Below are 26,950 nucleotides of genomic sequence, written 5' to 3' on the forward strand. Positions count from 1 at the left end.
TCACACTACGCACAGCTTGGTTATCCTCCAGCCCCTCCAATTTCAAAATGCGAAGAGTCCACTTGGAAGAGAGGTGCCTTAGTTGAAAGGCTTCATGTAAATGAAAACTTAATTATTATGAAACCACCTCAAAGAGTACACCCTCATTTCACCTGTCCCATTTTGCCAGCACCTCCGCCCGAGAACGCTGGCAGAACGAAGAGGCCTTGTGCTGGGGCACACGGCACGCAGGCTCGGGGCCCCGCTCAGCGCCGGGCAGCATGTGCTCACCGCGAGCAGGGCCTGGGCTCGGCAGCCCGGCATGCAGCGCTGGCCTTCCCCGCCGCCCCGTCCTCCCGGCCAGCACCGGCACAGCAAAGCGCATTTGCTTTCGACTTCTTAAAAACCGCTGCTGCTTCTCCCCACCTCCAAAACACAGGAGACACCGGGAGCGGCTCTGCCCGGCAGGTCTGCAGTTCAGAAAAGCGCAGTGGGGCGCCTCCCCTGCGCTGCCCGAAAAGCTGCCCCCCCCCGCCCCCCCCGAGCTCCAGCGCCCCCCCGGCTCCGGGCCGTGGCCGACCATGTCACCCGGCTTCCGAGGGAGCGCAAGCGGCTGCCGCTAGGGCTTCCTCCCCGCCTCACGCGGCGCCCGGGGCCTCGCTGCCTCGGGGAGGCGCCCCGAAGCCACGCCGGCCTCGGAGGCGGCAGCTGGCCCCGCGGGGCGCAGGCGGCCCGCAGGGATGGGGCTACCGGGAACCGCGCCGCCACGGCCGCGGGACACCCCGGGGCGCCCCGCCGCGCAGCCGCCCCGCGCCGTGCCCCCCCCGCGCCGCCCCGCCGCCGGCTCGCCCAGCCGGGGGTCCGCCCCGCCCCCCGCCGGCGCCCGCACGCGGCGGCCGCCGCTGCCGCGCGCCGCCCCGCGCCGCAGCGCCGCCGCCCGCCGCGCCCCGCGCGGCTTTCCCACGGCCGGCGGCGCGCGGCCGCGCCTCCCCCGCCGCCCCGTTCCCAGCCGAGGGGGCGGGGCCCGGCGGCCGGCCGGCGGCGGCAATTGGCCGAGGCCAGGCCGGCGGCGGCCAATGGGGGCGGCGGGGGCCGCGCGTGGCGGTGCTGAGCGGCGGGCGGTGGCGGGCGTGCGCTGCCCGGCTGTCTGCTCGCTTGCCCGCCGCCCGCTGCCCGCTGCCCGCCCGCTGCCCGCCCGCTGCCCGCGGCGGGTAAGAGACGAGGCGTGGGAACGCCATGGGGGAGACGGGCGCGGGGCGAGGCGCGGGGCGCGCGCTGGGCGCCCTCCTCCCGCGCGCCCCCCGCCGCCTGCCCGACGGCCGCCCGCGCCCCGCCGCCGCCATGAAGCGGGCGCACCCCGAGTACAGCTCGTCGGACAGCGAGGAGCTGGACGAGGCCGTCGAGGTGGAGAAGGAGAGCGCGGACGAGAACGGGTGAGCGCCGGCGGGGTGGGCGCCGCGGTTCCCTCCCCTCAGCCCCGCGGAGCCCCGGCACCCCCGCTCCCCGCGGGGTGGCGGTGCCTGTGGTGACCGGTGTCCCGCTGCTCCCCGCAGGAACTTGAGCTCGGCCGCGGGCTCCGTGTCTCCCTCCACCAGCTCGCAGATCCTGGCCAGGAAGAGGCGCCGAGGGGTGAGTGCCTGCGGCCGGCCGCGGCTCCGCGCAGCCCGGCCCGCCCGCCCCTGACCCCCCGCTTTCTGCCCCCCCAGATCATCGAGAAGCGTCGCCGCGATCGCATCAACAACAGCCTGTCCGAGCTGAGGAGGCTGGTGCCCAGCGCCTTTGAGAAGCAGGTAGCGCCCGGTGGCCTTCCGCGCTGCCTCCCCCTCTTCCCGGGGTGGAGGGTCACCCCTCTTAACGTCTCTGGCGCTGCCTGCAAGGTTCCGTGCTTCCCTTTCTCTCCTAGGGATCAGCCAAGCTGGAAAAAGCAGAGATTCTGCAGATGACTGTCGATCACCTGAAAATGTTGCATACAGCAGGAGGGAAAGGTAAAGTTTGGTGCCTGACAGCGGGTCAGTGGCTCCGCAGAGGGGCTGCTGCCAGAGGAGCGCGTTCCCTAGCATTTGGTGTGCAGTGTGCTGTGGGAGTGCCTGGAGAAAGTGAATGGGAACTCTCTTATGTTTTGTCAGGAATTTGGGACTTTCTTCTACTTGACAAGATTTGCAGCATCGCTGGCACTGTAACATTTTACAGTGCTAGCTCCGGGTTGTTCTAGGGGAGAGTGATTACGAGTCTCTCTAGTGATGTGTCAGCACTGTGAAGTGAAGCGGCTTTTGGCAACTTGGAAAACACGAGGTTTTTGTTGTGGTCAATTATTTGCTTCTCTAACTTTATGAAAAGTTCAGAACGCAAACTAGGAAAATATACAGGATGAAATGGGTAGTGAAGAGAACTAGCAGCAATGGTGAAATGCACTTTTAGGGAAAAAGCGTGTTGCCTGCAGAATTCCCCTCTGATAAGCTAGGACTAGTGTTTCTGATGAGTTTCACTGCACTGTGGTTTTGCTTGGACTGGGGAGTCGTGGAAAAAACAAAAGTACTTTCCTCCAGTGATAGTGTCCAATTCCAGTTTAAAAATGGCAGCCTGTGACTGGTCTTGGGACTTGCAGCATCACAGCACAGATAGAAAAGAAAAGCTTGTTGGACAAAAAAGAAGGAGGAAAAAAAAAGGAGCTTGGCAGCTAATCTATGGTTGGGAATACTAACCACATCCAAGCGAAGTATGCTTATAGGGGAGGGTGGAGTGGGGAGGCTACATGTAGGCAATGACTAGAAAACAACGTCTTAAGAGTCCATTTTTTGTTCTTTTCTCTTAGGCTATTTTGATGCTCATGCTTTGGCTATGGACTATCGGAGTCTAGGGTTTCGAGAGTGCCTGGCTGAAGTTGCTCGATACCTTAGTATTATAGAGGGTCTGGACGCCTCCGATCCTCTGCGAGTTCGACTTGTGTCTCATCTCAATAACTACGCCTCTCAACGGGAAGCAGCAAGTAGCGCACACACTGGCATTGGACACATTCCTTGGGGCAGTGCCTTTGGACATCACCCTCACATATCTCACCCGTTGCTGCTGGCTCAAAATGGGCACGGTAATACCAGTACTACAGCTTCCTCCACGGAACCGCATCACCAGACCAGAATTGCTGCCCCACATGCTGAAACTTCCTCACTCAGAGTGCCCCCAAATGGCAGCGTTGGACCAGTGCTCCCGGTGGTCACATCGACTACCAAACTGTCTCCTCCTCTCCTCTCCTCCATGGCATCTCTGTCTGCATTCCCCTTTTCGTTTGGCTCCTTCCATCTGCTCTCCCCCAATGTGCTGAGCCCGGCTACACCGACGCAGTCAGCAACCCTTAGCAAACCATACAGACCCTGGGGGACTGAGATTGGAGCCTTCTAAGAACTAACTCTTTAGTAAGGGTGGGGAAACCTACAAACCTAGCTGAGCTGGGTTATGCAACGCTTAAAGTTGAAGTTCTTAATAACTGGGACAAAGGTACAGCTTCACCTTAACTAAGTTTGTCTAAAAACTGTCTCTTTGGATTTTTCTTTTTGTTTTCTACATTTTTGTATTAGGAGTTTGTTTGTTTGTTGGTTTTTTTTAAATAGTTGCTGAAGTTGTCCAAAAATAAAATTACAATAGTCGTTAACGCTTGTGTTAGATTTGTGCTGAGCATTTAAATCACTTTTGTAAACAGTTTGTTTCAAATGTTTCATTATTCTTGAGTGTGTCAGACTGCCTTTTTATGAAGAGATATCACCTATTATTGTTAGCAACAGCCTAGTTTAGATATTAATTTTTCCAAGACCTCTTTTCTCAGCATTAACAAGCTGTGGGTTTGTTAGTATTGTGACATTGAGATGTCCTATAAAGAATTACTCCTTTTGTAAACTATATTTGAGTCTTATACTTCTGAACAAAGCGTTGACAAATCAGATGGACCAGCTTGACCAGGTTTTTCTATAGAGCTCAATTTCTATTTCTTCTGCAGTGGTTTGGTATATTTGGTGGTCTTATTCTAGTCCCTAGTGGACATTTACTCACATCTCAGAACTGCAACACTATTTCTTCCATGGAAAGGAGCAGTACATGCTTTAGAGCAAACTCTAGAGTGAGGATGGTGCAAAAGCCAAATTATATTGGTGGTGGGTTTAGTTGCTGGGGAAGTGAAGGGAAAAAAAAAAGTTGTCACCTGTAGTAGTCTTCCAGCCAGAGCTAGTCATATGCGCATCCATTTCATAGAGCCAGATTCTGCTCTGAGTTACAGTGGAGTAGTTGTTCTGTGACCCTGTGTTCTTGGGTAACTGAGGTCAGACTCTGTCCCTCTGCGAGCTTCAAATTTGCACCTGGAATGAATGATGCTGGTATTTAAAGAGCCGATGGAATGGCACAGTGGGGAACTGTTCAGTGCACAGCCTTCTTGCTCTACAGATGTATCCTAAACGGTTGATTTTTTCTGTCATGTTTTAGGTGCAGTTCAGACCACTCCTTGTTCTGTAAGGGCTCTGCTGAATTCTTGTGTGAGTGAGAGTGTGTGCATGTACATACATTTTGGTTGTTTTCATGAGAATTTTAATCTGAACAGGTTTTACCTAGTGAGATTCACTGGACGGGGTTTGACTGCTCTTGTATTTGTGTTGTGGCTAAATAAAGGAGAAAGAACAAAGTATTTTAAATGACATGATTGTTTGATATATATCAGTGGAGAATTCTATGCCTCTGGGTGTTACGGGAGATGTCAAACAATTGCTACTTAGTCCTGCTGTGGGCATTTGTATTTACTTTTTTCTCAAATATTATGGCATACTTAGCTACAGTAGCTGTGTACATGAGGAACTGCAGTGCCTCAGGCTAACAGTGGAGGGAAGGATAACGTAGGAGTCATTTTGTGTGTCACTTCTACTTGCCTGGCAGTGTGTGGGCGACAGCAAAGGCACCAGGGTTACTGCTAAAGGAGAGGTTAAAGCTGCACTACACCTGAATATTCTTACTGTTTTGTATAAATATTAAAAAGTGATCATCTTTGCAGAGGCCTTTTCTAACTCGTGTCATATAGCTCTGTAACAAAGTCTTGTGCCTAGCAGTTGGGTTTAGCTTAATGTTCAGTGCATTAGTGCAGAGTCTACCCAGGGTCTCTTGACTGATCCTCTGTTTGTTATTGAGTGGTACTACCAGTGTCTTACACGTTTTCTTGAACTAACAACCTGTCAGGCTTACACGTAGATAGATTTTCTCCAGATGTGGTCTGTTAGAACATCAACAACTTCTGGAAGTACCTTGCTTCTTTCCTGTACATTTGAATTTATAGTACACTTGTGTTGGTAAATGGCACATCCTTGTCTGGATTTAGCTCTGCCAGAATAGCAGAAAGAGCTCGGCCCTGTGGGAGACGAGAGCTTTTTTTAAAGACGGGCTCCCGGGCCAATTAAGGAGTGGCATTGATGAGAGGCTTTCTCGGAAGAAGGATTGCCGTGAGGCTGGAAAGAGTGGGAGAGCATTCAAGTGCGTAACCTTGTTTTACCTTCCTCCCTAGGCTGTAGGAGACCACTGCTAGAAACGAAATGCAAAACGCTGTGGGAGCTAGAAATATATAGGTGTTATTAAGGAGAGATTATAGAGCACAGTATTTCATGTAGAAACATGAAATAAGAGGCTGTAAAATTCCAAATCCAGTTTCCTTTTCACAGTGTGTATTGTCTCCTGTTTAATTATGCTCTGCCCTGTCCCTAATAGGTTTTTATACCAAATTAACAACTCCTACCTAGAAGATTGCTATAGTGCATGCAACTATTCTTTAGATCTTTTAATAAATGGCAATGCTTCTCAGCCTTTTAATGGTTATTTCATTGACATTCAAATGACTTTGCCTGCCTCTAAATAGCTGGCTCTTTTGTGTAGAAAGACCCCTATAATTATTTTCGTCCCACTGTCCTACTCTTGAATGGACTTCAGAAGCAGAGAGTGCAATAAAAGTTTAGCTGCTGGTGTTTGTCTCTATACCCACTGTCTTCTCTTTCCATTACCAGTGGCAAAGGTATTAATGAGAAGTACTAATTTTATTCAACTGTTGCACTAAGTCTATATTAATTTTTAGGGACTCAAAATCTACTGATTGTTATTGTAGAAAGAGATGAATGGATTCTAGCAACTGACAAAACCTAGTAATTCAAATGGGGAAGTGCAGGACTCTATTGCTACTTGTGCTGCTAACTTACTAAATTATGCTTGGCAATCGCTTAATCCATGTCTGTGTTGTCAGCTGTGAAAAAGGGATGGCAGTGCTTGTTTTCCCTTCATCAAGACACAGTGGTGGTTAGAAATTTTCTATACGAATGACAATGCTGTTGTTTCTCAAAAACTACGGTTCTGAGATGTGTGGCTATTCTTCTTTCCTGTAGGATGCTAGGTTTCTATGGACAAAGTGAGAAAGGCAAAATAAGCTTGCTTCTACAGACAACAGATATCTCCTGAACCCAAAACATTTATTTGTTTACCCTATTGCAAAAGAGCAATTCAGGAGCACAGGCTTAACCAGAGGGATGCCGGAGAAGAAAGGAAATGCATATGTGACTTGATCCCATGACCCCCTGAACTACCTTCAATTGCTTTGGATGAACTATGTCTGTCCGGAAATCCTCAGGCTAAAGCTTTGTGTGGGATTTAAGATGATGTGTATTTCTTATAAGCTAATATTATCTTCCTTTATCAAGGAAGCTGGATTTGAGTGCAGAATAAATTTAAGAGGCTGGTGAGTGCTGCATAAAAGCAGATAGAAACCTTTGGAAATCATTCTGCGCTGTGGCGTAAAGGCACAGCTCATGAAAGTGACATTTTTTAGCTTTTGGAAAGAAGCTGTCAGTAGTTCTTAAGACAGTTTCTGTTCAGTGCTCCTGTCTTAACACTAGTAAGTATGACAGGGTTTATTAGGATCATGCTGAAAACCCCATGAATCCTGGCTATTGCTCTCTTCACTCACACATCAGCATGTGAGTCCCCAGGTGACAGGAGCCTTCCTAGACTATTGCATAGTGGTGGGAAGCCTGCCAGGTTTTTTTTTGCCTCAGCAACAAACAAGCCCAAGTGAGCACTGATAAACTGAAATCCTTCTTCCTGTTTTATATTGTGTGCATATTCACAAGTGCTGCTTGCCAGAAACTCCCAGTTTGGATTGTAACATACTCTGTATGGAGCTGGAAGTCTGCAGTGAATAGTGTGGAGGTCATGGGCTTTCTGCTGGAAGGCAACAAAAATGATTTACAAAGCCTGTTTCTGAGGCCATACATGAAAGGTTGTGGAGATGGGTTGTGGTACTTGTGACTCAGTACACCAAGGCATGAATATGTCCATGTATTAACCAGCCTGCCCTGCCTCATGCACTACATGGGGCAGTGTGTGCGCTGCCGGTAATTGAATGCCACTCTCTCTCCATTTGCCCAGCTTATAAATAAAAATTAGAGCAGTCCCTTTCTTCTGGAGTCAGAAGATGCAGGCATTGACTCATGCTTGCAATATAGTAGCTTGACTGCGGAAATAAATGTTGAAATGCCAATGCTTAGTAAGATACAGATACTTGAAGGTGTCTTTTGGGAGTCTGAAGTGTTCATTTGGTGAAAGCTTTTATTAAGGAAGTGCTTGAGTATTATATGTTGTTCTCTCATATTCCAGCTAGTCCCACGCAATTTTTCTCTAGCAAATTCTGCTCATCATTCTTGCAGCTTGAAGCAGTGGACCAAACTGCCTTGCTTTGACCTGTGCTGTGTACAGCTTGCCCAAGCCCTCCCAGCAAAGTAAAGTTCATAGGCAGTTGTTTTTTTCATTTTTCTTGATTGCACCATGTAACACAACTGTATAATGCGGGGGGTGGTGGGGTGGTGGTGGTGGTGGGGTATCTATGTGCTCAAAAGAGCTAAGCACTGGGGGCGTTCTGCCCTGCTTATAGAGCCCTTAACCACATTACGCTGCTTGGACCTTTTCAGACCAGGCCCCTTTCTTCAGGTGAAGCCTCCTGGAAAGGAAGAGGGGGTCGCTGGAGCCAGCTGTGCACATCTGCACTGCTGCTCGTCGAGGCAGCCTCAGCACAAGGAGATCTCTGCAGATGACTTGCTTCTCTCCGCATTGGAAAGGCTTCTTGGAGCTTCCAGATAGCTTGTCTCTCTCCAAGGTAAGCTGTAAAATCTAGGCACAGACAGTGGCAACAGGTTAAATGCTGACAGTACGTGCATTTCTCTGTTTTGCACTGCTTTCACAGAATAAGGGTGCTGGGAGTAGAAGAGTTGGTGAAACAGCTCTGTGAGAGAATGGCAGGGAGCAGGAAGGAAGGCTGATGTGCAGGATCAGAGGAAAACTGAGGCTGTGAACAGATGGATGAAGACTTGCATTGTTTGCATTGCCTGTTGCAAAGATATGGAAATGAGTGACATCAGATGACAAAATAAGCTGCATGAAGGTTTGTAAAGGATTCAGAGTAGGGAAGGCAATACTCTTGGTATTCATAATTCTGCTCAACAAGCCAGAATCAGATGAGCAACACAGAAAGACTGAGGCACATAATTTAAAACCAGTAAGGTGCTGAAACAAATGTGTGTGAATTTCTTCATTGTATTTGATGGGTCATCTTACTGGCTAGGGAGGAACCAGGGCTCAGATGGACTGTCGCTGGCTGTAAGAATGCATCACAGGATAATTTACTGATTGCATTTGTACGATCTGGTCAAGTGAGTGTAAGGAGTTCAAGGAATTAAAGCATGGTCCATGCATGAGAGGGGGCTTGTGACCCAACTTGACAGAGAATTTGATACATCAGGATAACTGATACAAGCACCTAATGACTGGCAGCCACTTCCACAAATCTCTCAGCCTTCATCAGTGGCTACCACCTAGCTGCTGGTGCAGCCACTTAGCTCCTGGATTTTGGGATGGTGTTTCTGGGCATGTGTTAGCCGTCTACATAGTTATGAGGTCTCCTCCATCAGGTGAGTAGGGCAGCTGCACATTCAGTCCAGTAGTGGAAAACTGGCTCTTCTAGTGAAAGTGAGTATGGAACCTGCTTTTGAGATAAGGAACATCTGGTAGAGAGAATGCAGGGTTGTTAACTCGCTTTGTATTATATATCTACTATTGATAGTGCAGATAGTAACTTAGTAATACTGCTTCTTATTATCATCAAGCCTGTCTCCTTTAACAGAGGCCATTTCAGAGCCTGAATTTCAGTATCAAAAGATGAAATGAGAATAATCATAATCTGTTGTTGTTGTTCAGCAATGGTTTTGTAAAAGTTTGTGGGATTGGATAATGATTAAAAATGTAGAAAAAGGAACTGAAGTGTGTGCTGTAGGAACTCTTTTACATGGTACACAGCAGGTAGATCTATTTTTTACTTCATCAGGAAAACATCAATGTGATTGAAGAATGTTCCCTGTGTAATGCAGATGCCTAACTGTCTGTAGATTGCTCCTTTGAATTTCTCTGGGATCCATTGCGTCTTCTGTTAAGAGGAAATTATCAACAACAAGAGGAAATCCTGTACTAGTACTGAATAGTCCTTATTTTAAAGGTACTTCCCTTCTTGTGGGAATTGTATATAATCAGAACAACACTCCATAAAACAGACAAATTATTTTAGAAGGAGACAGGTCAGCCTTTTATTTAAAAGGTCTGACGTTATTGTACATAAGAAAACCAATTGTTAGAGTGGATGACATTCTTCCACGAGCTGCCTGTGCTTCCCAAAGGTGGGACAAAGTTTAAGGCACTGGTAACAGGAAGCTTGGGCTCCTTAGAGACTTTCATGCTTTCTGGAGCACGCAATGACAAAAATACTCTTTTTCTTCCCAAAAATAGCATCAGGAATAAGAATGATTGTACTTTACCCTGTTAAGGACTGGAATAGGTGGAGATGCAAATGATGCACATACATGTTGGACAAAAATAAATATCCATTCAGCTGGGGTGGGCACGAGTAAGGTGCATTAGCCAGCGGTGTGTTGGAAAGGCCATGCAAGGAGAAAGAGCAGCTCTTTTGAGGACAAACCCTTCCCTTCTATTAGGTTTCCAAGATCTGACCCTCTGTATTTCAGCTTCAGCTGCACACACCCTTGTCATCACACAAACCAGTACGGGCTGAGCAAGGGGCAGGCGCAGCTCCCACCTGAAGCCAGGGGCTGAGCTGCCACATGGCCACAACTGTCCCCCAAGATTTGGGGCATGAAATCAACAAAGCACACTGAGAGGTGTGATTATAGATCTAAAGCTAAGTGGTTGTCACTTCTGTTAAATCTGTGCCTGTTTCAAAGGAGAGGGTTGAAATCCCTGAAATCCCACCTACCTGCGGCGCCCCCCCCCCCCCCCCCCCCCCCCAAGCCCAACCAGCCATGAAGCTGTGAGAGCCCTGAATGAACCACTCACTGAAATAAATTAAAGGAAAATCTGTTACGGGGCTTTAAAAATCTTTGGGCTGTTGTTGTTTTAGGCAGAGCTTGTCTAACTTTTATCTCCTCTCTGGGAAGTAGGGAGGCTCCCTGCTTTGTGGTGCTGACAGAGGTCTGCAGGACTCTACACAGCCCCCCCGGCCCGACCTCATCCTGCCAGTCACCAGACTGAAGCCTCATTTTCTGCCCCTGCAGCACAGCAACATCCCAGGCTGAAAACACAGCTTCAATGGCAGGGCTGGCTGAGAGCCACAGGGGCCCAAGGCTGGGAATTCCCATGGTCTGCCCCCAGGGACAAAGCTGAAGGAGTGACGCATCAGGTTTCCGGGTAGAAAAATCTCTGCTTTTTTTTTTTTACAGCATCAATATTCTCATAATGTGCTAGCCAGACAGTCTGACTTTATGCATTTTTTAAGCAAAGAGGGAGCAATAGTGAAATTATTCTTTAGCTTTCATTTTGGCTGTATACTTTCTAATGCGAAAGAAAAAAAAGGTTCAAAATCCTTTCCTGCTGCCAAGTCCTCTGCTAGGAAGCGCAGCCTTTCTTCCGCACGATTTTCATTGCCTTGCGTGAGATAGAAACCCAGCCTGTACCAAACGGCTGCTGAGAAAGCTGTGATTCAAGCTTTATATAATGAAATACTTTTTATACCAGAGTCTGTTGGGAAACAGCCTGTTCAGCTCCAGCTATCTGCATTGCATTAACTTTTATAACCCAAAACTCCCATCAGAAAGGAGATTGTTACGAGATTGTATTTGACACATCCCAAACAAGGTTCCTTCAACAACTGCGCCTGACTGGCAGAAAAAGGCTAGAGAAGACTTTGCCAGGGGCTAGTGCCACCTCAGATTTAATTCTTTGGTGGCAGTGCCTGCTCCTCACTCGTTTGTACTAGAAGAACTGTTGCACCATTGCTGCTAATCCTATGGGACAGTGAGAGGTGATGAAGACAAATTTGTACACCTAACTTGTACCCAGCACCTATCCCCACCTTGTTCCAAGATGGCAGAAGCTGCAGAATGAAATGTGTTCCAGGGGAGTGGGTAGGGCACAGGGGAAAAGCTGAGACCCCTTTTATTTGAAACCTGACTCTAAAGAGGAGGTTTTGATTAATAAGCCTCCTTCTCCCTATCCCTAGGGCTTTTTAGTCTCAGCAGTATGACATTTGCCACCCCACCCCCCACCCCCAGTTATGTGATATTTGCAGTGTCCTGTGGAGGTGTAGCACTACGTTCTGCATAGGGAGTTTGGACTCAGAAAGTTGAAAACCAAATAGCTGAGTTGCTTAGCTGAGGGGTTTCAGGCTGGGTTGGTTTATTTCTGCAGGACTTCAGCAGTTCCTGGATTCAAAGCACAGCTGCTCCTGACTTTCTGGAAGACATAGAGTGAGTTCTTCTTCAGATCAGACGGAGCTACTTCCCGCGTCAGAGTTTCAGGCAATGAGGAGCACAGGGAACATTTAGGAAGCTTTTCCTAGTCTCCTACACTTAAGCAAATGTAAGCAAAAAAAAAAAAAAAAAAAAAAGAATCCAGTTCCCACAGTACCCTTCAGTACCCTTAACTTTAAGACTCTATTTCACACTCCAGAGTCTCCTAACACATTCAGCTATTTCAGCAACAACTGGAGTCCTTCACTATTCCCTGATGAGAAGAAATCCAGCCAGTGGTTGGAATGAAACAGATTTCTTAGGCAAAATTAATACTTCCCTTAGATGTGTTTTGTGTGTTTGATTTCACAACTCAACACTGTATTTTTAACACAGTCTTTTGTATATAATGTAGTAGGTCTCAAATAAATTATATGAAAGCACAGCTTCCTTTATGATGTCTCAGATAATCATATGTATGGTTCATCAGTAGGGCTGAAGGCCTTGGACTTGCTACTTAAAGCCCTCCAACTGAGAGGGATAGTTGGTGACACGTAGGTTATCTTCATGTGGACCGGTTCTAGAGAAGAGTGGGTTTAAGGGGGAGAAAAGTATCCATCTGAGGAGCTCTGTGTGGGGGTGATGGTGGAGGATGCACAGCTGAAGGCTCTGTTCAGATGGCACAAATTGCAAGTGTGGCACTGGGTCATGGTAGGGGTATGGGGAGGTGCAAGCTGGGATCCCAGTGGAAACTTGCAGTGACAAAAATATCTTTTTTTCTGTGAAAATGTGAAAATTGGCAGTTAGAATGCAGATTTGTGAGAAGTTACAGGCATGAAAGGAAACTGGCTGGGACTGTGTAATTGAGGAAGGGCTCGTGTGTGAAGGGAGAGGATACTCTCTCTCCTCAGTCTTCCTCGTTTTCCAGAGATGCCATGGTGGTTACCAAGACTGCATGACTCAGTAGTAACTTGGACACCAGAGGTAGGATCGCCACCAGCTGGGCTGCACCTTTACTCAGACTGAAGTTGCCTCCATTCATGAAATGAACGTAGTTACTTGGATGAGAAGCTGGCAGTAAAACATTTTTCCTTTTGCACAAGGTGACCCAGAACCTGAATTGCTGCAGACACAGCTGTGCTCTTACAGTCTTCCTTGGGCACAAGCAGTACTGTAGTAGATTATTTTTCCCCTGACTAATTGCTTGTTTCCCTCCTGTTACCTCTCTAGTTCTACTGCCTGATACCAGGAACAATCACAGATGTGTAGCCCTACACGCGGCTCGGTTGCTTCAAATAGCTGATCTGTACCTTGGAGTGATGGCGAGAACCTATACAAGAAATGAACAAAGAGCCCTTTTAACCTTGGATGAGTAGTCTCTTCATGATGTGTCAGGAAAAAAAACCATATTTTGGACAGGAGGCTTGTTTAGGGGTCCCTTGTAAGAGAAGAAAGACTAAACCACCTTAGAGCAGGTAGGAAAATTTTTCCGGAGGACATGCAAAAATATGTCAGTTATGTCTCTTCTTAGGGAGTGTACAGAAAACACATTACAAATTAATGTCTCTGGAACAATTTCATTTTATGCTCTGGCTTTCACAAGACAGAGGAGGAAGGCTGTGAGGCAGCAGAGCAATCAGTGTATTCAGTGGCATGGCCCATGGGACCAAAGGAGTGCTGTTTGGGGCGGGGGTGTTGGCTACACAATAGCAATGGAGCTATTTGGGAAACGCTTTCATACAATTTTATGAGAGAGAGAAAATAGACGCCTATAGAAATAAATTTTACAACTCTGTTGGTTTAAAAGAGAATGAGAGTGCAATGAGGGTGCTTTTGTTCCAGCAGAGGACTTTATAGCATGTATTGTCTCCTGACGTCTCTGGCTTTCTGCAGGTTGGGGTACAGTGGGCTGACTCCCTTTGGTTTTCTTTCCCTCTAAGGCCAGCAACTGTGTCTGGGCTCAGTTCTAACATGTGGGGCACAAGGGAAAGACGATTTCCTTAAAATAAACAAAACAAACCCAAGAACCTGTGCAGAGGCTTGGCACCATGGGTAATAATTGAAGTTTCACCCTGCTGTCTTCATGGGGATGAGATCACTGTTGCAGTCCAAGAGTGCCATTTCTTCCTGGGACCTGCGGGATCAAGTGTTGAAAATGGTCAAAACTTCAAAATAATAATTTCAGTACCACTGAGTACTGAGAGATCCCTTACAGAAAATAATCTAGTGTCAGGAAATAACTTTCTGCTCTGGAGCTGTACTGGCATCTTGATGGAGCTAGAGCATTACACTTCTGCAAATACCTATTCCAGATGAGAAGTCATGCTTATGGTCTTAATAGGTTTGAATGAACTGTTATTAAAAAATGAGAAAATAGTACCGGGAAGCCCAGTCCAAAAAGTGGAATGCAGTGCACCCACTGGACTATCGGAGTCCTGCAGGCTCACAGACAAGCACGCCCAGAAAGTAACAGCAGTTGTGGGCGTCACTGCAGATCCTCCTTCCCGGACCCTGAACTTCCTTCTACAATCTCAGAGGTAACCTGGCCTGTGCATCACATGCAAGGGCTGGCATGGCGTGACCTTAACAACGTGCGCACCAATAAGGCATCCAGTTGAGCAGGGAAGGATCAGTGTTAACAATTTTTTTCCTAACAGATGCTTAATTCTAGACAATTTGTCGAACAAGTGCTGGTATCAAAACCGAACCAGGTCGCTTTGACTTTTAAGAGGCAGCGATGCCTTGGCTAGGGAGGGAACCTGATGATGGCAAAGCACAGGGTTTGCCTCTCATGTTGCTGAAGTGCCAGAAAGGAAGCCCAGGCTTCTGGGAGGGAATGTTTGCCATCTACTTCCCTCTGTTGACTGAGTTACTGAAGTACACTAAACTTGGGTAAACTGAAGGAAAACCCGACAGACAATAAAGCGGGGTTGAAAAGCAGACAATAGGCCAGATTCCTGGCATTTGTGAGCCGGTGGAGGTTTGCTCAAACTACTGCAATGGCTGAGGACTGACCCACTTTGCTCTTAGTTTAAGCAGCCTCCTTTATACAAGACCATGCACTCAAAAAGAAAAGACGTCTGATGTGTACACACTTTTGCAGGTGCTTCATCTTTTTAATGTCTAAATAATAACACTCCAACCTCAACTTTTCTTTGCATCAAACTGTCAGTCATTGCTGGCACTTGGCATAAAATCAGGGAGGAAAGCGAAACAGAACTACAGTATTCTTGTTCCAATGCTGTTCTTAAAACAGCAACTTCGTATTAGTCACCACAGCTACCAAATGTGGGCAGTAGTTCGGGAGAGCTTTCCAAGAGTATTGCTTTCTGTCACTGAAATGTTGGTAAATGCACACTGGCGGGAAGGCTCAGTTTCCAGTCCTTCATGGAGTGCGATAGAAATGTAATATGCATTACAGAGAGATACTTTTCTTAAACCCTAACAGGTCATTTGCACTGGAATCAAACAGCATAATATCCATCATCCTGTCCTGCTCTGCCTTGACCGCAGAGTATACATTTCCCTCTTCTGGGCAGGGAGAAATGGCAGCAGTGACTCATGTTTGACGCTTATGTCATTTGACATGAAAACCATTTCCACTGGAGACTTGCAAGACCCTGGCTTGCAGTTTCTTTTGTTTTCTCACTACTTCTTTTGCACCCTCCTATGTGACATTGTGTTTGAAAATGCTGAAAGAGATGCTCAGTTGGCATAATATCCACATGATGTATTTTCTGCTGACAGAAGAGTGTTACTCAAAGGGGCTTCACCTCTCTATAAAGCACCCCTCAAATCTGAACAGATTTATGTTTGTGCTGGTTGCCTGAGGTGCACTGCAAAACAGCGCGTCTGTGCCCAGGAACAGACTTCACCCGTGACAAAGGCACCTCCATGGCCTCGACACAACCCTTCTTCTGGGCGTACGGGTGGCTTTGAGATGTCCCCTGAATTGGCTGAAAGAGCACCACAAGCTCTGCACTGTCTTTTGACAAGTGAGCTGAAGTGCCCCATGACCTGCTGTACACTTTGCTGCAGCTCACCCTCTGCTGAGATGCTCCTGCCTGGGAAAGAACTTAGAAATACTGTGGATTTCTTTAAAAGAGTAAATTTCATAAAGCTTTTTGGCAACAAGATGCGATCATCTGCCCATCTGCAGAATATATTGGCTGGCCACCACATGGTAGTTGTCAAAAATAGCCATGGGATCTCCTGAACGTGCCAAGGAATGCTGCAGCTCTTTATTGGTGGCCTTTGATCAGAGGCACAAGCTCATGATTTTCTTGGCTCTGTTTAGCAGATATATGTTTTAGGACTCTGGTTTTAGCTGTCATCACCAGGCATCGTTTGTTGTTGTCTTTACTTCGAGCCTGCTCTGGTACATACAACTACCAGTGGATTTTTTCAAAGGTCAGTCATTTTTTAACACTGGGATGAACGAGGTTCTTCCCTCATTCAGCTCCTACATGGTGCTGTGCTCACTTGGGGTACCCTGCCAGAATCCTAAATAATTCTAAATGACATGGAATCACTATTGTGCTCTCCTACTCCCAGCAGTTCCTTCTGGTTCCCTCAGATGTTCTGAGTGATGGACCACTGGGGCCACACCCAAAACCATTTATCATTAAATCAAGTGAGTATAAATGTTTGTCATTTACATCTCTCTCCAAAAGGGCTGATAAATAAACTCCTCTTTGGGATGGATTAAAATAGATGTAAGTAATCTTTGCAGTTATCTTCACAGATGCCTAGCTACAACCTATACAACATGTCCTTGACTTTGGTTTTAGCTGTCAACACAATGGAAGATTCAGATAGGATGCACAGGGCTGTGGCCTGACTTTCTGCTTTGAGGATAGGTTCGTTTGTGACTGGGAGTTATGGTAAAGCAGGCAAGCTCCTCCGTGCATTTCTTCTTGCTGTTGACATGAGACCAATGTTGCCTTGCATTCAACACATGACGTCTTGCTCTTAATACATACTACTGCTTAGATACTTTGTTGAGATGTAGAGTCTGTTATTGTCTGTATGTATTGTACCAAACCTACTGTTCTGACGGCTTCATTAATAATGTAACAAAGACTGATAAACTCGTGAGAGCTCTGGCAAGCTGGAAGGTAGCTCACCCAGAAAGTTCATCTGTGTCAGAGAGTGAAGAGATGCAGCTCCTGAGCTGAGTCCCACACAGAGTCACACACAGATATTTAATCAGGTAAATTCTTTCTTTGTAGGAAGCCAAAGACGGTATTTCGTTTGCTGATACTGCTTTTTTTTTCAATTTGCAGTCAGATACAGCTACTGTTTGGCTGCATGTGATGAATGAAAGAATGATTGCCATAGTTCCAGATCAACAGCAATGTGCTTTCCACTTCAGGGAAAATTATGCCATGGTATCCAGATAAAAAGAGGATGTTGTCTGAAGGGCTGTAGTGTGCACCTTTTCTTATTTATTCAAGTGACTCTAAATGTTTCCTTTTTACAGTGACTCAGCTTTTCAGCTATGAGGTTATGAATGACCTGTTTGGAGCTTGATTCAACATTTACTGACACTGTAGTACACATTTCTGTTGGTATTAGTGAATATTCACATCAAATCCTCCATTAGCTGTGCAAAGATCAAATGAATGACCACATCTCTTAAATGTTATCTTGTCCTTTTCTATGAAGTTTACAATTAATTTTCAATTGTGTGGTTTTTAACATGCAAAGGTTTAAATGTATAACTGAAAAGATTTTACTTTGAGGATGAATTTATTGTGACTGTTATAGCACCATCAGTTTTTCTTTAGAATAATAAAAACTGAGATAAAGTTTCAACATCAAAAATTGATTCAGTATTTCCTTAGGGATGAAAACGTAAATATCAAAACCAATTAAATCCTAATATAATACAAAACATTTGCAGCACTTACTAGCAGTGTCCAGTTAAAGAATTCCATATATGCTCAGAATACCACAGCGATTTCATTTAGGATAGGATAGGATGGGATGGGATGGGATAGGATAGGAATTGGACTGGTTCAATTGGAAGGGACATACAACAGTCATCTAGTCCAACTGCTTGTCCAATTCAGGGCTGACCAAAATTAAAGCATGTTATTAAGGGCACTATCCAAATACCTCTTAAACACTGACAGGCTTGGGACATCGACCACCTCTCTAGGAAGCCTGTTCCAGTGTTTGACCACCCTCTCAGTAAACAAATACTTCCTAACACCCAGTCTAAACACCCGCATTCTCTTTTAAGAATTCATGAAAATGGTCTTGGCTTAAATAGATTAAGTAAGTCAGATTGTGATTAATGGGAAAGGGAAAGAAACTTATCCTTAAGTAATTTTGCAGATCCACATCTGGTTTTTGAGAGGCAAAGTGGATTATTCGCAAATTAAACACTTCTTCAGTTTGACAACAAGTTTAGATTCTATGCAAGTCCTTGTGTGTGACTTAAACAGTTTTCCATAGGGTAAGCATTGCACTCTTTCAAGAAGCACCTATGAATTGATGAGGTCCAAACACCCAAAATGATGTGTTACCTTGTTATTTATGTTACTTTACCCCCTTATGCAAATCCCAAAGAATGACCTGCATTTGCCATGAAACACTTTTACCAGGACCTGTGAGTATTTTCTTGTTTTATAGCATGATGGAAAAAATACAGAAGATGGGGTAACCAGGCATATTTTGGAAATTGTCTGCTGTCTCCTTTACATATTTTTCTCTACCGTGGTCTCTGAGACCTCTTTTGTTGGAAAATATTAAGCAGTTTGTAGTAAGGGTGGTGGTGTCCTTCCTAAGATGTTCAATAGCACCTGAGAAGTTATTGAATTCACATTTTCTTATGACTGCTGTACCAAACGATCCCCAGTGCCATGCACAGGCTTACTCAGAGGATGGTAACTTGTAAGGGTACCTAAGGCACTTGTTTGGGAACTTGGACCATCAGAGAGGCCCACTTAACTAAGGTAGGTATCATGTGAGTCCTCCAAAATGTGAGTGAGAAGACAAAATCAGAAAAGCTTTACTTTCTGCTTTGAGTTGCCTTGAATTTAATGCCATGTATAGGAACAGTATCTGTGCTTCCAGCGACTTTTCGAAGGCATCTTAAAATCTGTTAGTGGTGGCCAGATAATTGCAGCCAGCTGAATGCAGGACATTTTCACCAGAACCATGTACATATCTGGCCTGCTCTTTGCATGGGAGTGGCCATTCTGTGCCGTGCAGGTGGCCTCTGGTTCCTGAGGAGGCTGTTTCTGTGCTCGGCTATAGACTATTTCTCTTCTTGTACATGACAAATCCTCCTTGCTGGCCCCTTTGTCAGAGGGTGGGTTTTTTTCTGCAGTGTTTTCAATAGTTATGTGAAAATAATTTTATAATTCCATATGGTGTGGTTAATGCTTCATAGATTATATTGCTTTAGGGACATATCATACCCAATGCCTATGAAGACACGCAGGTAACAGTTTCTCCAGTAGCAGGCTGATTGCTACCCTTGCTATTGAAGGTGCCACATCCTTAATTTTATAGTGGACTTGTTCCTCAGATTTAAATTTAATAAAATATCTGTGATTACTGACATGGTTACCTCTGTGGTGTAGCAGCTATCTCATGCAATGCAATAAATAGCATGAATATTCATGGTATCACCCACATACCCACTTGCTTTTGTCTTCCTAAAGCCTGTCACTTCATTGATGCAACTTATCTCCATCTCAGACATTTTCTCAGAAATAACCCTCAAGATGGTAAGATTCAAGAGCATTACCTAATTTTGAGAAAATTGTGGAGTTGTTCTGACTCTTCTGTAGGCATTTTGAAATTTCAAATTTATAGTTTTTCTTTAAGAACAGCTGCTGAATAAAACTGCAACTGCTCTAGCTACTTGCAGCTGTATTTTCAGCCAGCCCTTGTCTGGCTGAGTGTAATGGAGATAATTTCATATTCAATTTCTGTTTGCTTTCTTTTAAGACCGGTGTAAACATAGAGGTCAGCTGAAGAACAATACTGTCTTCATAGTGATGCAAAGATGCGAAAGCATGTTCTAAGCCTTTTTCTTAGTGAGATAATATGCACTGTGCAAAGGCTTTTCTGTGCTTTCAGTCAGCTACAGCTTCTACTAAAAGGCTAGTGGAAAGAAAATAAGTCATTGTTAACACCAGAATAACGAATAAATCACTGAATGAGAAAGATCATGTTTTCCCGTGTTACACAAACCAAGAAAGATTAAGTTTACGGGTATAGCCATGCTGGGAATCAGCATCAGATTATTTGTGTTTGATTTCCACTGCAGGGAGAGAAAGATCAATACTACATTCCGCAGAGATCAATATACTGCTTAGAAGCATGGTGTGTTTCTTTTTTAATTATTCATTTTTGTTTACACTCCAGATCTGTACATCATCCTATGCTGGGCATAGGACTTTAAAGCTACAAAATGCATACAGAGCTCTGTCAAGATGGGATACTTAGTTGAATTCTTGGTTTTGTCCTGCCTTTAAGTCCATTGGAAAATAGTCTGAAGTGTGGTGGAAAAAAGGAGAGGTACAGGCTATACCTATGTGCTTTATTCCCTTGGGAAGCAATTATCTTTGATTTAGAAACCTCTTGCCTTTCTCCTTTTTCCTGGAGAATCCGTAGAGCATTACAGGTAAAATAGTATCTGGCTGCATGGTGGTCCCCCTGTGTTACAGGACAGGGGAAAGCAGGGATCCCCTTCCAGCGAAGTGAATTATTTTCCTCCAAACTAAGAAAAATCTAATTTCTCTCAGAAACGAGTAAAATAGGAAGATGAAAAAACATTCCCTATGTTTTATTGGCCCAAATAAAAAGAGAGGAATTTTTCTAGTATTAAAACATAGAAAAAAATCCAGTTTTCCATATGAACTGGGACAGTGCTCCATGCTTACAGCAGTAAGCAGTAGCATCTCTGGGTGACCTGTGCTACCTAGGAGGGTTTTTGTGTGGCAGCTGTTCGCCCCAGGCCAGAAGCTTTGAAAATTGGAAATGAGCATGGGTATCCATGAGTCAGGAGAAGAACCATCCCACTCCTGAGACACTGGGTGGAGGGAGGCTCCCTCCTCAGGGGAAGGACTACGCTTTGGCTGGTGACTGCCAGGAACAGGAGCTGGCTTGTGCAGGCCAGGGAGGCACATCTGTACCTCCGTGTGTGACACCGTGGAGCATGGCTGTTGAAACAGAGCAAGCCTCAAGAGTTGCACTGCTTAAATGGGGAAGAAGTACAATAATTTGGCAATGTATAGACAAGCAAACTGTACCTTTGAGGGATGACTCTGCTTTCGTGCTGGTGTTAGAGTAGGGGTGGGTGACTAGGGTTCAGAGTGTTGGGGAGCTGCTGGTCTGGAGGAACAGAAGATCTTTATCCAGGAAATTTCCCTTGTTTCACAACAACTTCAGAGTTTCTTGCCTGCCTGTCTTTTTTTGAAAGAACTGATGAGCTTCTTGAAGACACAGCAGATAGCAGACACCACTACCAGGTAAAATCAAACACCTGTGGGGCTTACAGTCATGAGATGCTACAGATACCAGAAGTTTTGCATTGGCCTGAAAAAGTGATTAGACGTCTTAATAAAAGAAAATATCCATCAGGGATATTAATGTACTATGTAATTATTGCTCAAGCAGCTTTAGAAGTGCATATTGTTGGAGCCTGGAGGAGCATTGCCATGTGTCTGTACTGTTGCTATACTCATCTTTGAGCATCTGTAACTGGCACCGGTAGTGGCTGAGTACTGGGCCAAATGACTGCTTGGTCTCAGACCCAGTGCTGCTGCACTTGTAAGTGAAGGTTCTAAAGATGCAAAACCTTCAAGACATCATTCTTGCAGTTAGGGACTTGTCTAATCCAGAGGAAAACAGTAGGAAAAGAAAAAAGAGTCTGGAAAAGCTTAAAAAAATCAGTCAACCTGTTGGGGAGCCCTGCTCAGAGCTACAGGACAAACCCACAAGTCCTGCCCACACTCTTCCCATCCCACCCACCTCTGGCAGAGGTCTTGGCAGGGAGGTGCAGCGAGGGAAGTGGCCGAGTGGCTTTGGAAGTCAGCCTCAGCATCACAGCAGACAGCTGGACTGACCAAATGCCTCCTGGAGGAGAGAGGGAATTAGATTCACTTTAATACCCACAAAACTCACAGAACACCCAACGACTAACTGGGCTTTAATAGAAAAATACAGCAGCAGCCAGCCTGGCTGCAGGAAGAGTGAGGAACCATGATATGGGAAGCCTTGACCAGAGGAACCTGCTGCACTGGAGGAAAAAGAGCTGGAGTCTGGTTGAGGACAAAGTGCCAGCTCTGCCTTGACTCCAGGGTCTGCAGAGACCTGCGCAGCCGGGGTGGCTCTGCCTGCCCACTGCACCAGCCGAGCCAAGCCAGCGGTGAGCCGGAGCCCACCAGCTGTGCTACAGCAGCTGGGAGCTTGCGTCTGTGTGTGCTGGGACTCCCAGCATGGAGTTGCTTGACTGGGGAGATCCTGTTTTCAAACTGGCTGAGCTCAGCCAGCTCTAAGCCCAGGCCAGGGAGCTTAGGGCTGTTTGAATACGTCCTTGCATATGGGACACAAGAGCCAGCAGATGCTTTGGGCAATGCAAAGGACTTTGTATGGCCAAGACTGCTTGCTACATCTATGAACATTAAAGATGCTTTGGCCTGGAGGCCAAATGGTGCAAACAGCCTGGGTAAACAATCACAGCATCCAAACAGTGCAGCTGTGTGCAGGCTGCCTGGCGGGAGCGTGGGACTCCCCAGCCCTGCCTGGGACCTGCCAGGCACAGCAGCAGCTTGTACTGACCAAAAGCGTGCCTGGCAACACTGTAAACACCGTGTGTTCCAGAGCTCTGGAAGAAGATGTCTGGCTTATCAACTTCTTGGTAAAATGACTAAGTAGGGAAAATGGTATTAGGTGGGTTTTTTGTTTTTCACTGCCTCCTAGTCCTCCACAACTATGTAGCTCTGAAAGAAAAAATATCTGTCTTTGGCCTTGATATGGAGAGACTGAGCACCCTGGATAACCATAAAAATAATGGGAAATAATAAGGAAGAATCTCTGTTATTTCAATGTTGTAAATTCCAGCTTGGTTTGCTGATGAGCTGTATCAAAGTATAGAGGTACCCTCCTAAGAAAACACATATGCCTGCCTGCCTTCAAAAGTCATAATGGATCCTTTCATAGAAAATTACTAACTTTTTAAAACTAGTCCAAGCATTTGATTATTGCATAAAGCACGAGGGTGAAAATGCACTGAAAAATACAAAAGTATTGTAATTTCTACAGTCAGCTCTGATACAGAGCCAACAGCTGGCCAGGACCTGCAGGTAATGCCCAAAGCTGATGACCCGCTGTGAGCTGGGGAGTGCAGGGGCATGCACCCATGCAGTGGTGTCAGTGCTGAAGGGCATCTTGGATGGCTCCAGAGTGCAGCTCCCAGGATGCCCTGTGATCCCACTGTCCTGGTTTCAGCTGGGTTAGAGTTAATTTTAATCCTAGTAACTGGTGCAATGCTGTGCTTTGGATTTAGGATGAGAACAATGTTGATGACACGCTGATGTTTTAGCTGTTGCTGAGCAGTGCTTACACTAAGTCAAGGACTTTTCTGCTTCTCACACCACCCCAGCAGTGAGTAGACTGGGGGGCCCAAGAAGCTGGGAGGAGACACATCCAGGACAGATGACCCAAACTGGCCAAAGGGATATTCCATACCATACGATGTCATGCTTTGTGCATAAACTAGGCAGTAAGCTGGCAGGGGGCCGCTGGGTGGGAACTGGCTGGGCATTGGTCAATGGGTGGTGAGCAACTGCATTGTGCATCACTTGTTTTGTGTAATCTATTATTATCATCATCATCATCTTTATCATAATTGTTATCATTCCTACAATTATTATTATCAGACTTTGTTTCTCTTCTATTAAACTATCTTTATCTCAACCCACAAATTTTACTTTTTTACCCCATTTCTCTCCCTGATCCCACCTAGGGGGACAGGGGAGTGAGTGAGCGGCTGTGTGGTGTTTGCCTGCCTACCAGGTCAAACCATGACACCTGCACACATATCACCTTCCCACAGGACTCTCCTGACATCCCAGGGATGGGGGCGAGCTCAAAGCAGAAGTGACATCCCCACCTTTGCCCTTGTCCTCCCCCAGCCCGGCTGCTGCTGTCAATTTTCTGCTGTCTCCCAGTGGCAGTTGGCAGCCTCCTCCTTCTCAGCAGTTCCTAAGGGATGTCTTCTTCCCCTACAGCTCTGCCGCAGGCTGTGGCTGCACGGGCAGGCACCCAAGCTGACACACCGGGCTGGGTTGAGTCACACCAGGCTGGGCTGAGTCAGGCTCCCTCCAGCTCTGGTAGGGTGTCCTAGGGCCACGGCACAAGGAAGGCTGAGCTGGCCCTTCACGGGGACATCTAAAGGTCTAGCAGAAACTGTTAATTCAGGCACAGGCTGTGTTTTGTCCCAAACCTGTACCTGAAGGCAGAAGACACGCATTTATCCAGTGCTGCTCCCAACCTAATGCCTATGTCAGGAATCATATGCAATCTGGGTAACCCGTTCTTGGTTAATTGAGAACTGTTCATATGCCACTGCGCTCCACTGTTTTTTTCATCATTTGCAAATGTGTAAGTGTAAAACAGTGCAGGAAGAAATGAGTTGTTGAGTCCGGTTGCTTCTGCTGTGAGCATCACCCTTTCCTAGCCTCCCTGAAGTCCAGCTGAAAAGCAGTGAGGTTTTCCTGCTTCCATCCAGCACTCAGGAGAGCTGGTTCAGACTTACTAGGAGTAGGAACCAGCTCCTGAACTCCAGACTAACAGAACACCTAATTTTAACCTGTTTATTTAGATGACTATCTTATCCTTTGGCTTACATACAATACCTGCCCGGTGCTGTATTCTTAAGGAAATGTAGCAAAAGCAACGAATTTTGCCCAAGGAAAAAGTTCTATCTTTTATGTTTTATATAAACCCAAATCCAGATTTTAGGGCAAATGTAGAGCACCATCTCCACGAAGCAGGTTTCAGGATAGTGCACAGCTTGACAGGCTTTTCAAAATAAAACCGTCAGTACTTGCCTGTTAAATAATCAGAGCTTGCCCTCTTCTGGTCACGGGCAGTTGTACACGGGGATTTTTTATGAACGTGTGGAAATTATTATCTAAAAGACTCATTGGAAAACTGCACATTTTGAGAGTTAATCTTATTGAAATATATTTTATTATATTTTACTTGTTTTCCAAAAATTGTTTAAAAAACTGTTGCAACTATAATAGTTAAAAGAAATTTGAGGTGTAGCTCATTTCTTTTCTTATATCATACTTGTCCAGGCTGTATCTTGGATAATGCCTTTCATGTCCTCTATCTTCAGGAGCTGCCCAGAGGCTTCCTTTTCTGCTGCTTTCCTTTCAGACCCATCTGATGAAAGGCAGCCTGTTACAGCAGGAAGGCGTTTTGCAGCAGCTATTTACTGCCCCCCAGAAGAAAGGACCATGGCATCACATGGTAAACTTGAAGGAGGTAAATGTTTCCCTAAGTAAATTATCAGTTAGGTGCATTCTTGGACATATGAATAGAAAAAGGAACCTCCATTTATTTCCCCAGAGGAAAAGTTAAAGCTCACACGCTATCAGAGCATCAGTGTAACACTGCAGTTATCAGTGGCTTACACACAGACATTTTATTGTACATTGGAGAACCCCCTAATCTATTGGGAGTGCAGAGCATATTCCAGTTTCTGTTGCACATGCAGCTGTGGGTTACATTTACTCATATACTGTAGGTTGGATTTTAGCCCCCCTCTGCCTTGTGCCCCAGTTCCAAGTATTAGAGGGGGAGTGGAGAAAGTTCAGTGTTTTGAAGAGAGGCAGCTTCACAGGTGACCATCCTCCCTCCTCTGCTGGGAGATGAAGTCCACTTTTCAAATGTGAGAATAGTTTCATGGTTCATTTAGCCCCTGATCTGCTGATGGTTTTTGATGCTAGCTTTTCTTGCGCTTCCCTATACTTCTGACTGCTTTTATCATGTCCGTGGTCTTTCTTCTGAGCTGGCTGCTATGTGTTATCTGTTGCTTTCTAGGCATGTTTGAAACGTCAGTAATACAGATATTCCCCTAGTCACGAGAGTTTCTGATGATGGTGTTGCAACTCCTGGCTACTCCTTGTTCCACACAAGAATATCAGCCTTTGTTGGTCTTAACAGCTATCCATGCTTGTGTCACTCATATTACAGTGGAGTTAAAGCTGAAAACGTCGGGACTCAGACTTCAGATTTCAAAGTCACCACCTACCTTATATAAAGTCCTAGGGTAAACTGCGCAGCAGACATGATGGATATCCTTCAGAGGAAATCCTTGAGATCCCTGATGTTTTTAGAGATGATACCCATTATTAAGACAGACCACTGCATGGCACTATTGCACCAGCATCGCTGCAGCACCGGCCCTGAGGCCGGGGAAAGATTATCTGAAATTGTCCCATTACCTGCCTCCCAGTATCCCTTCTGCTGAGTGAATGGCTGCCTCCTTCCACCACTGAAATATGACCAGAATGGGACATGTGCTGCAAGATGGAAGTAAACCCTGCCTCTTCCCATGCAATCCTCTCTTCCTTCCACCATATACCTGATGAGAGGGTTTGATTCAACATGGTGATCTAACAACAGCTGGATAAGAAAGAAGATGTTCATGCTGCCCTAAATGGAGGTTTTAAACCATGTCCCTCTCCTTCTGGGAAACAAGAGACAAGTACTTCTCTTCTCTGTATGGTTTAAGGTGCTGGAAGTAAAACCCTTTTCCTCACTGGTCTCAGAGCCCATCCGTCTGACAGGACTGGTAACAGGCAGACAGCTCTGTGCACGTGTGCATAAGGTGTTGCTGTACAACAGTGATGTGTTTGGGAATTCTGGACTGAAGGAACGGCTAGGCATTGCTATTTGGCTCTACAAAGGTTAGGATTTTGTTCCAGTCATCAAAAAAAACAACCATCCTTCACACGACAAGAGGCGTGATAATGCTTATCAATGTCTACAGGTATCTTAAGGGTGGGTGCCAAGAGGACAGGGCCGGGCTCTTTTCAGTGGTGCCCAGAGACAGGACAAGGGGCAATGGGAACAAACTGCAACTCAGGAAGCTCCACCTGAGTGTGAGGAAGAACTTCTTTACTCTGAGGGTGACAGATCAC

The 26,950-nt window shown here is 45.9% G+C and overlaps 1 protein-coding gene across 1 annotated transcript; it reads left to right on the forward strand.

Annotated features, from left to right (window-relative positions):
- The first annotated feature begins 1,033 nt into the window (after positions 1-1,033).
- On the forward strand, positions 1,034-4,645 carry HEY1 (hes related family bHLH transcription factor with YRPW motif 1). Its single transcript, XM_056333526.1, has 5 exons — positions 1,034-1,412; positions 1,533-1,608; positions 1,686-1,769; positions 1,883-1,964; positions 2,792-4,645. The coding sequence occupies exons 1-5, from the start codon at positions 1,216-1,218 to the stop codon at positions 3,373-3,375; spliced, it is 1,023 nt and encodes a 340-aa protein (XP_056189501.1). The 5' UTR covers positions 1,034-1,215; the 3' UTR covers positions 3,376-4,645.
- Positions 4,646-26,950: the final 22,305 nt, after the last annotated feature.

The sequence above is a fragment of the Falco biarmicus genome, chromosome 3 (assembly GCF_023638135.1).
Source record: "Falco biarmicus isolate bFalBia1 chromosome 3, bFalBia1.pri, whole genome shotgun sequence".
Lineage (NCBI taxonomy): Eukaryota > Metazoa > Chordata > Aves > Falconiformes > Falconidae > Falco > Falco biarmicus.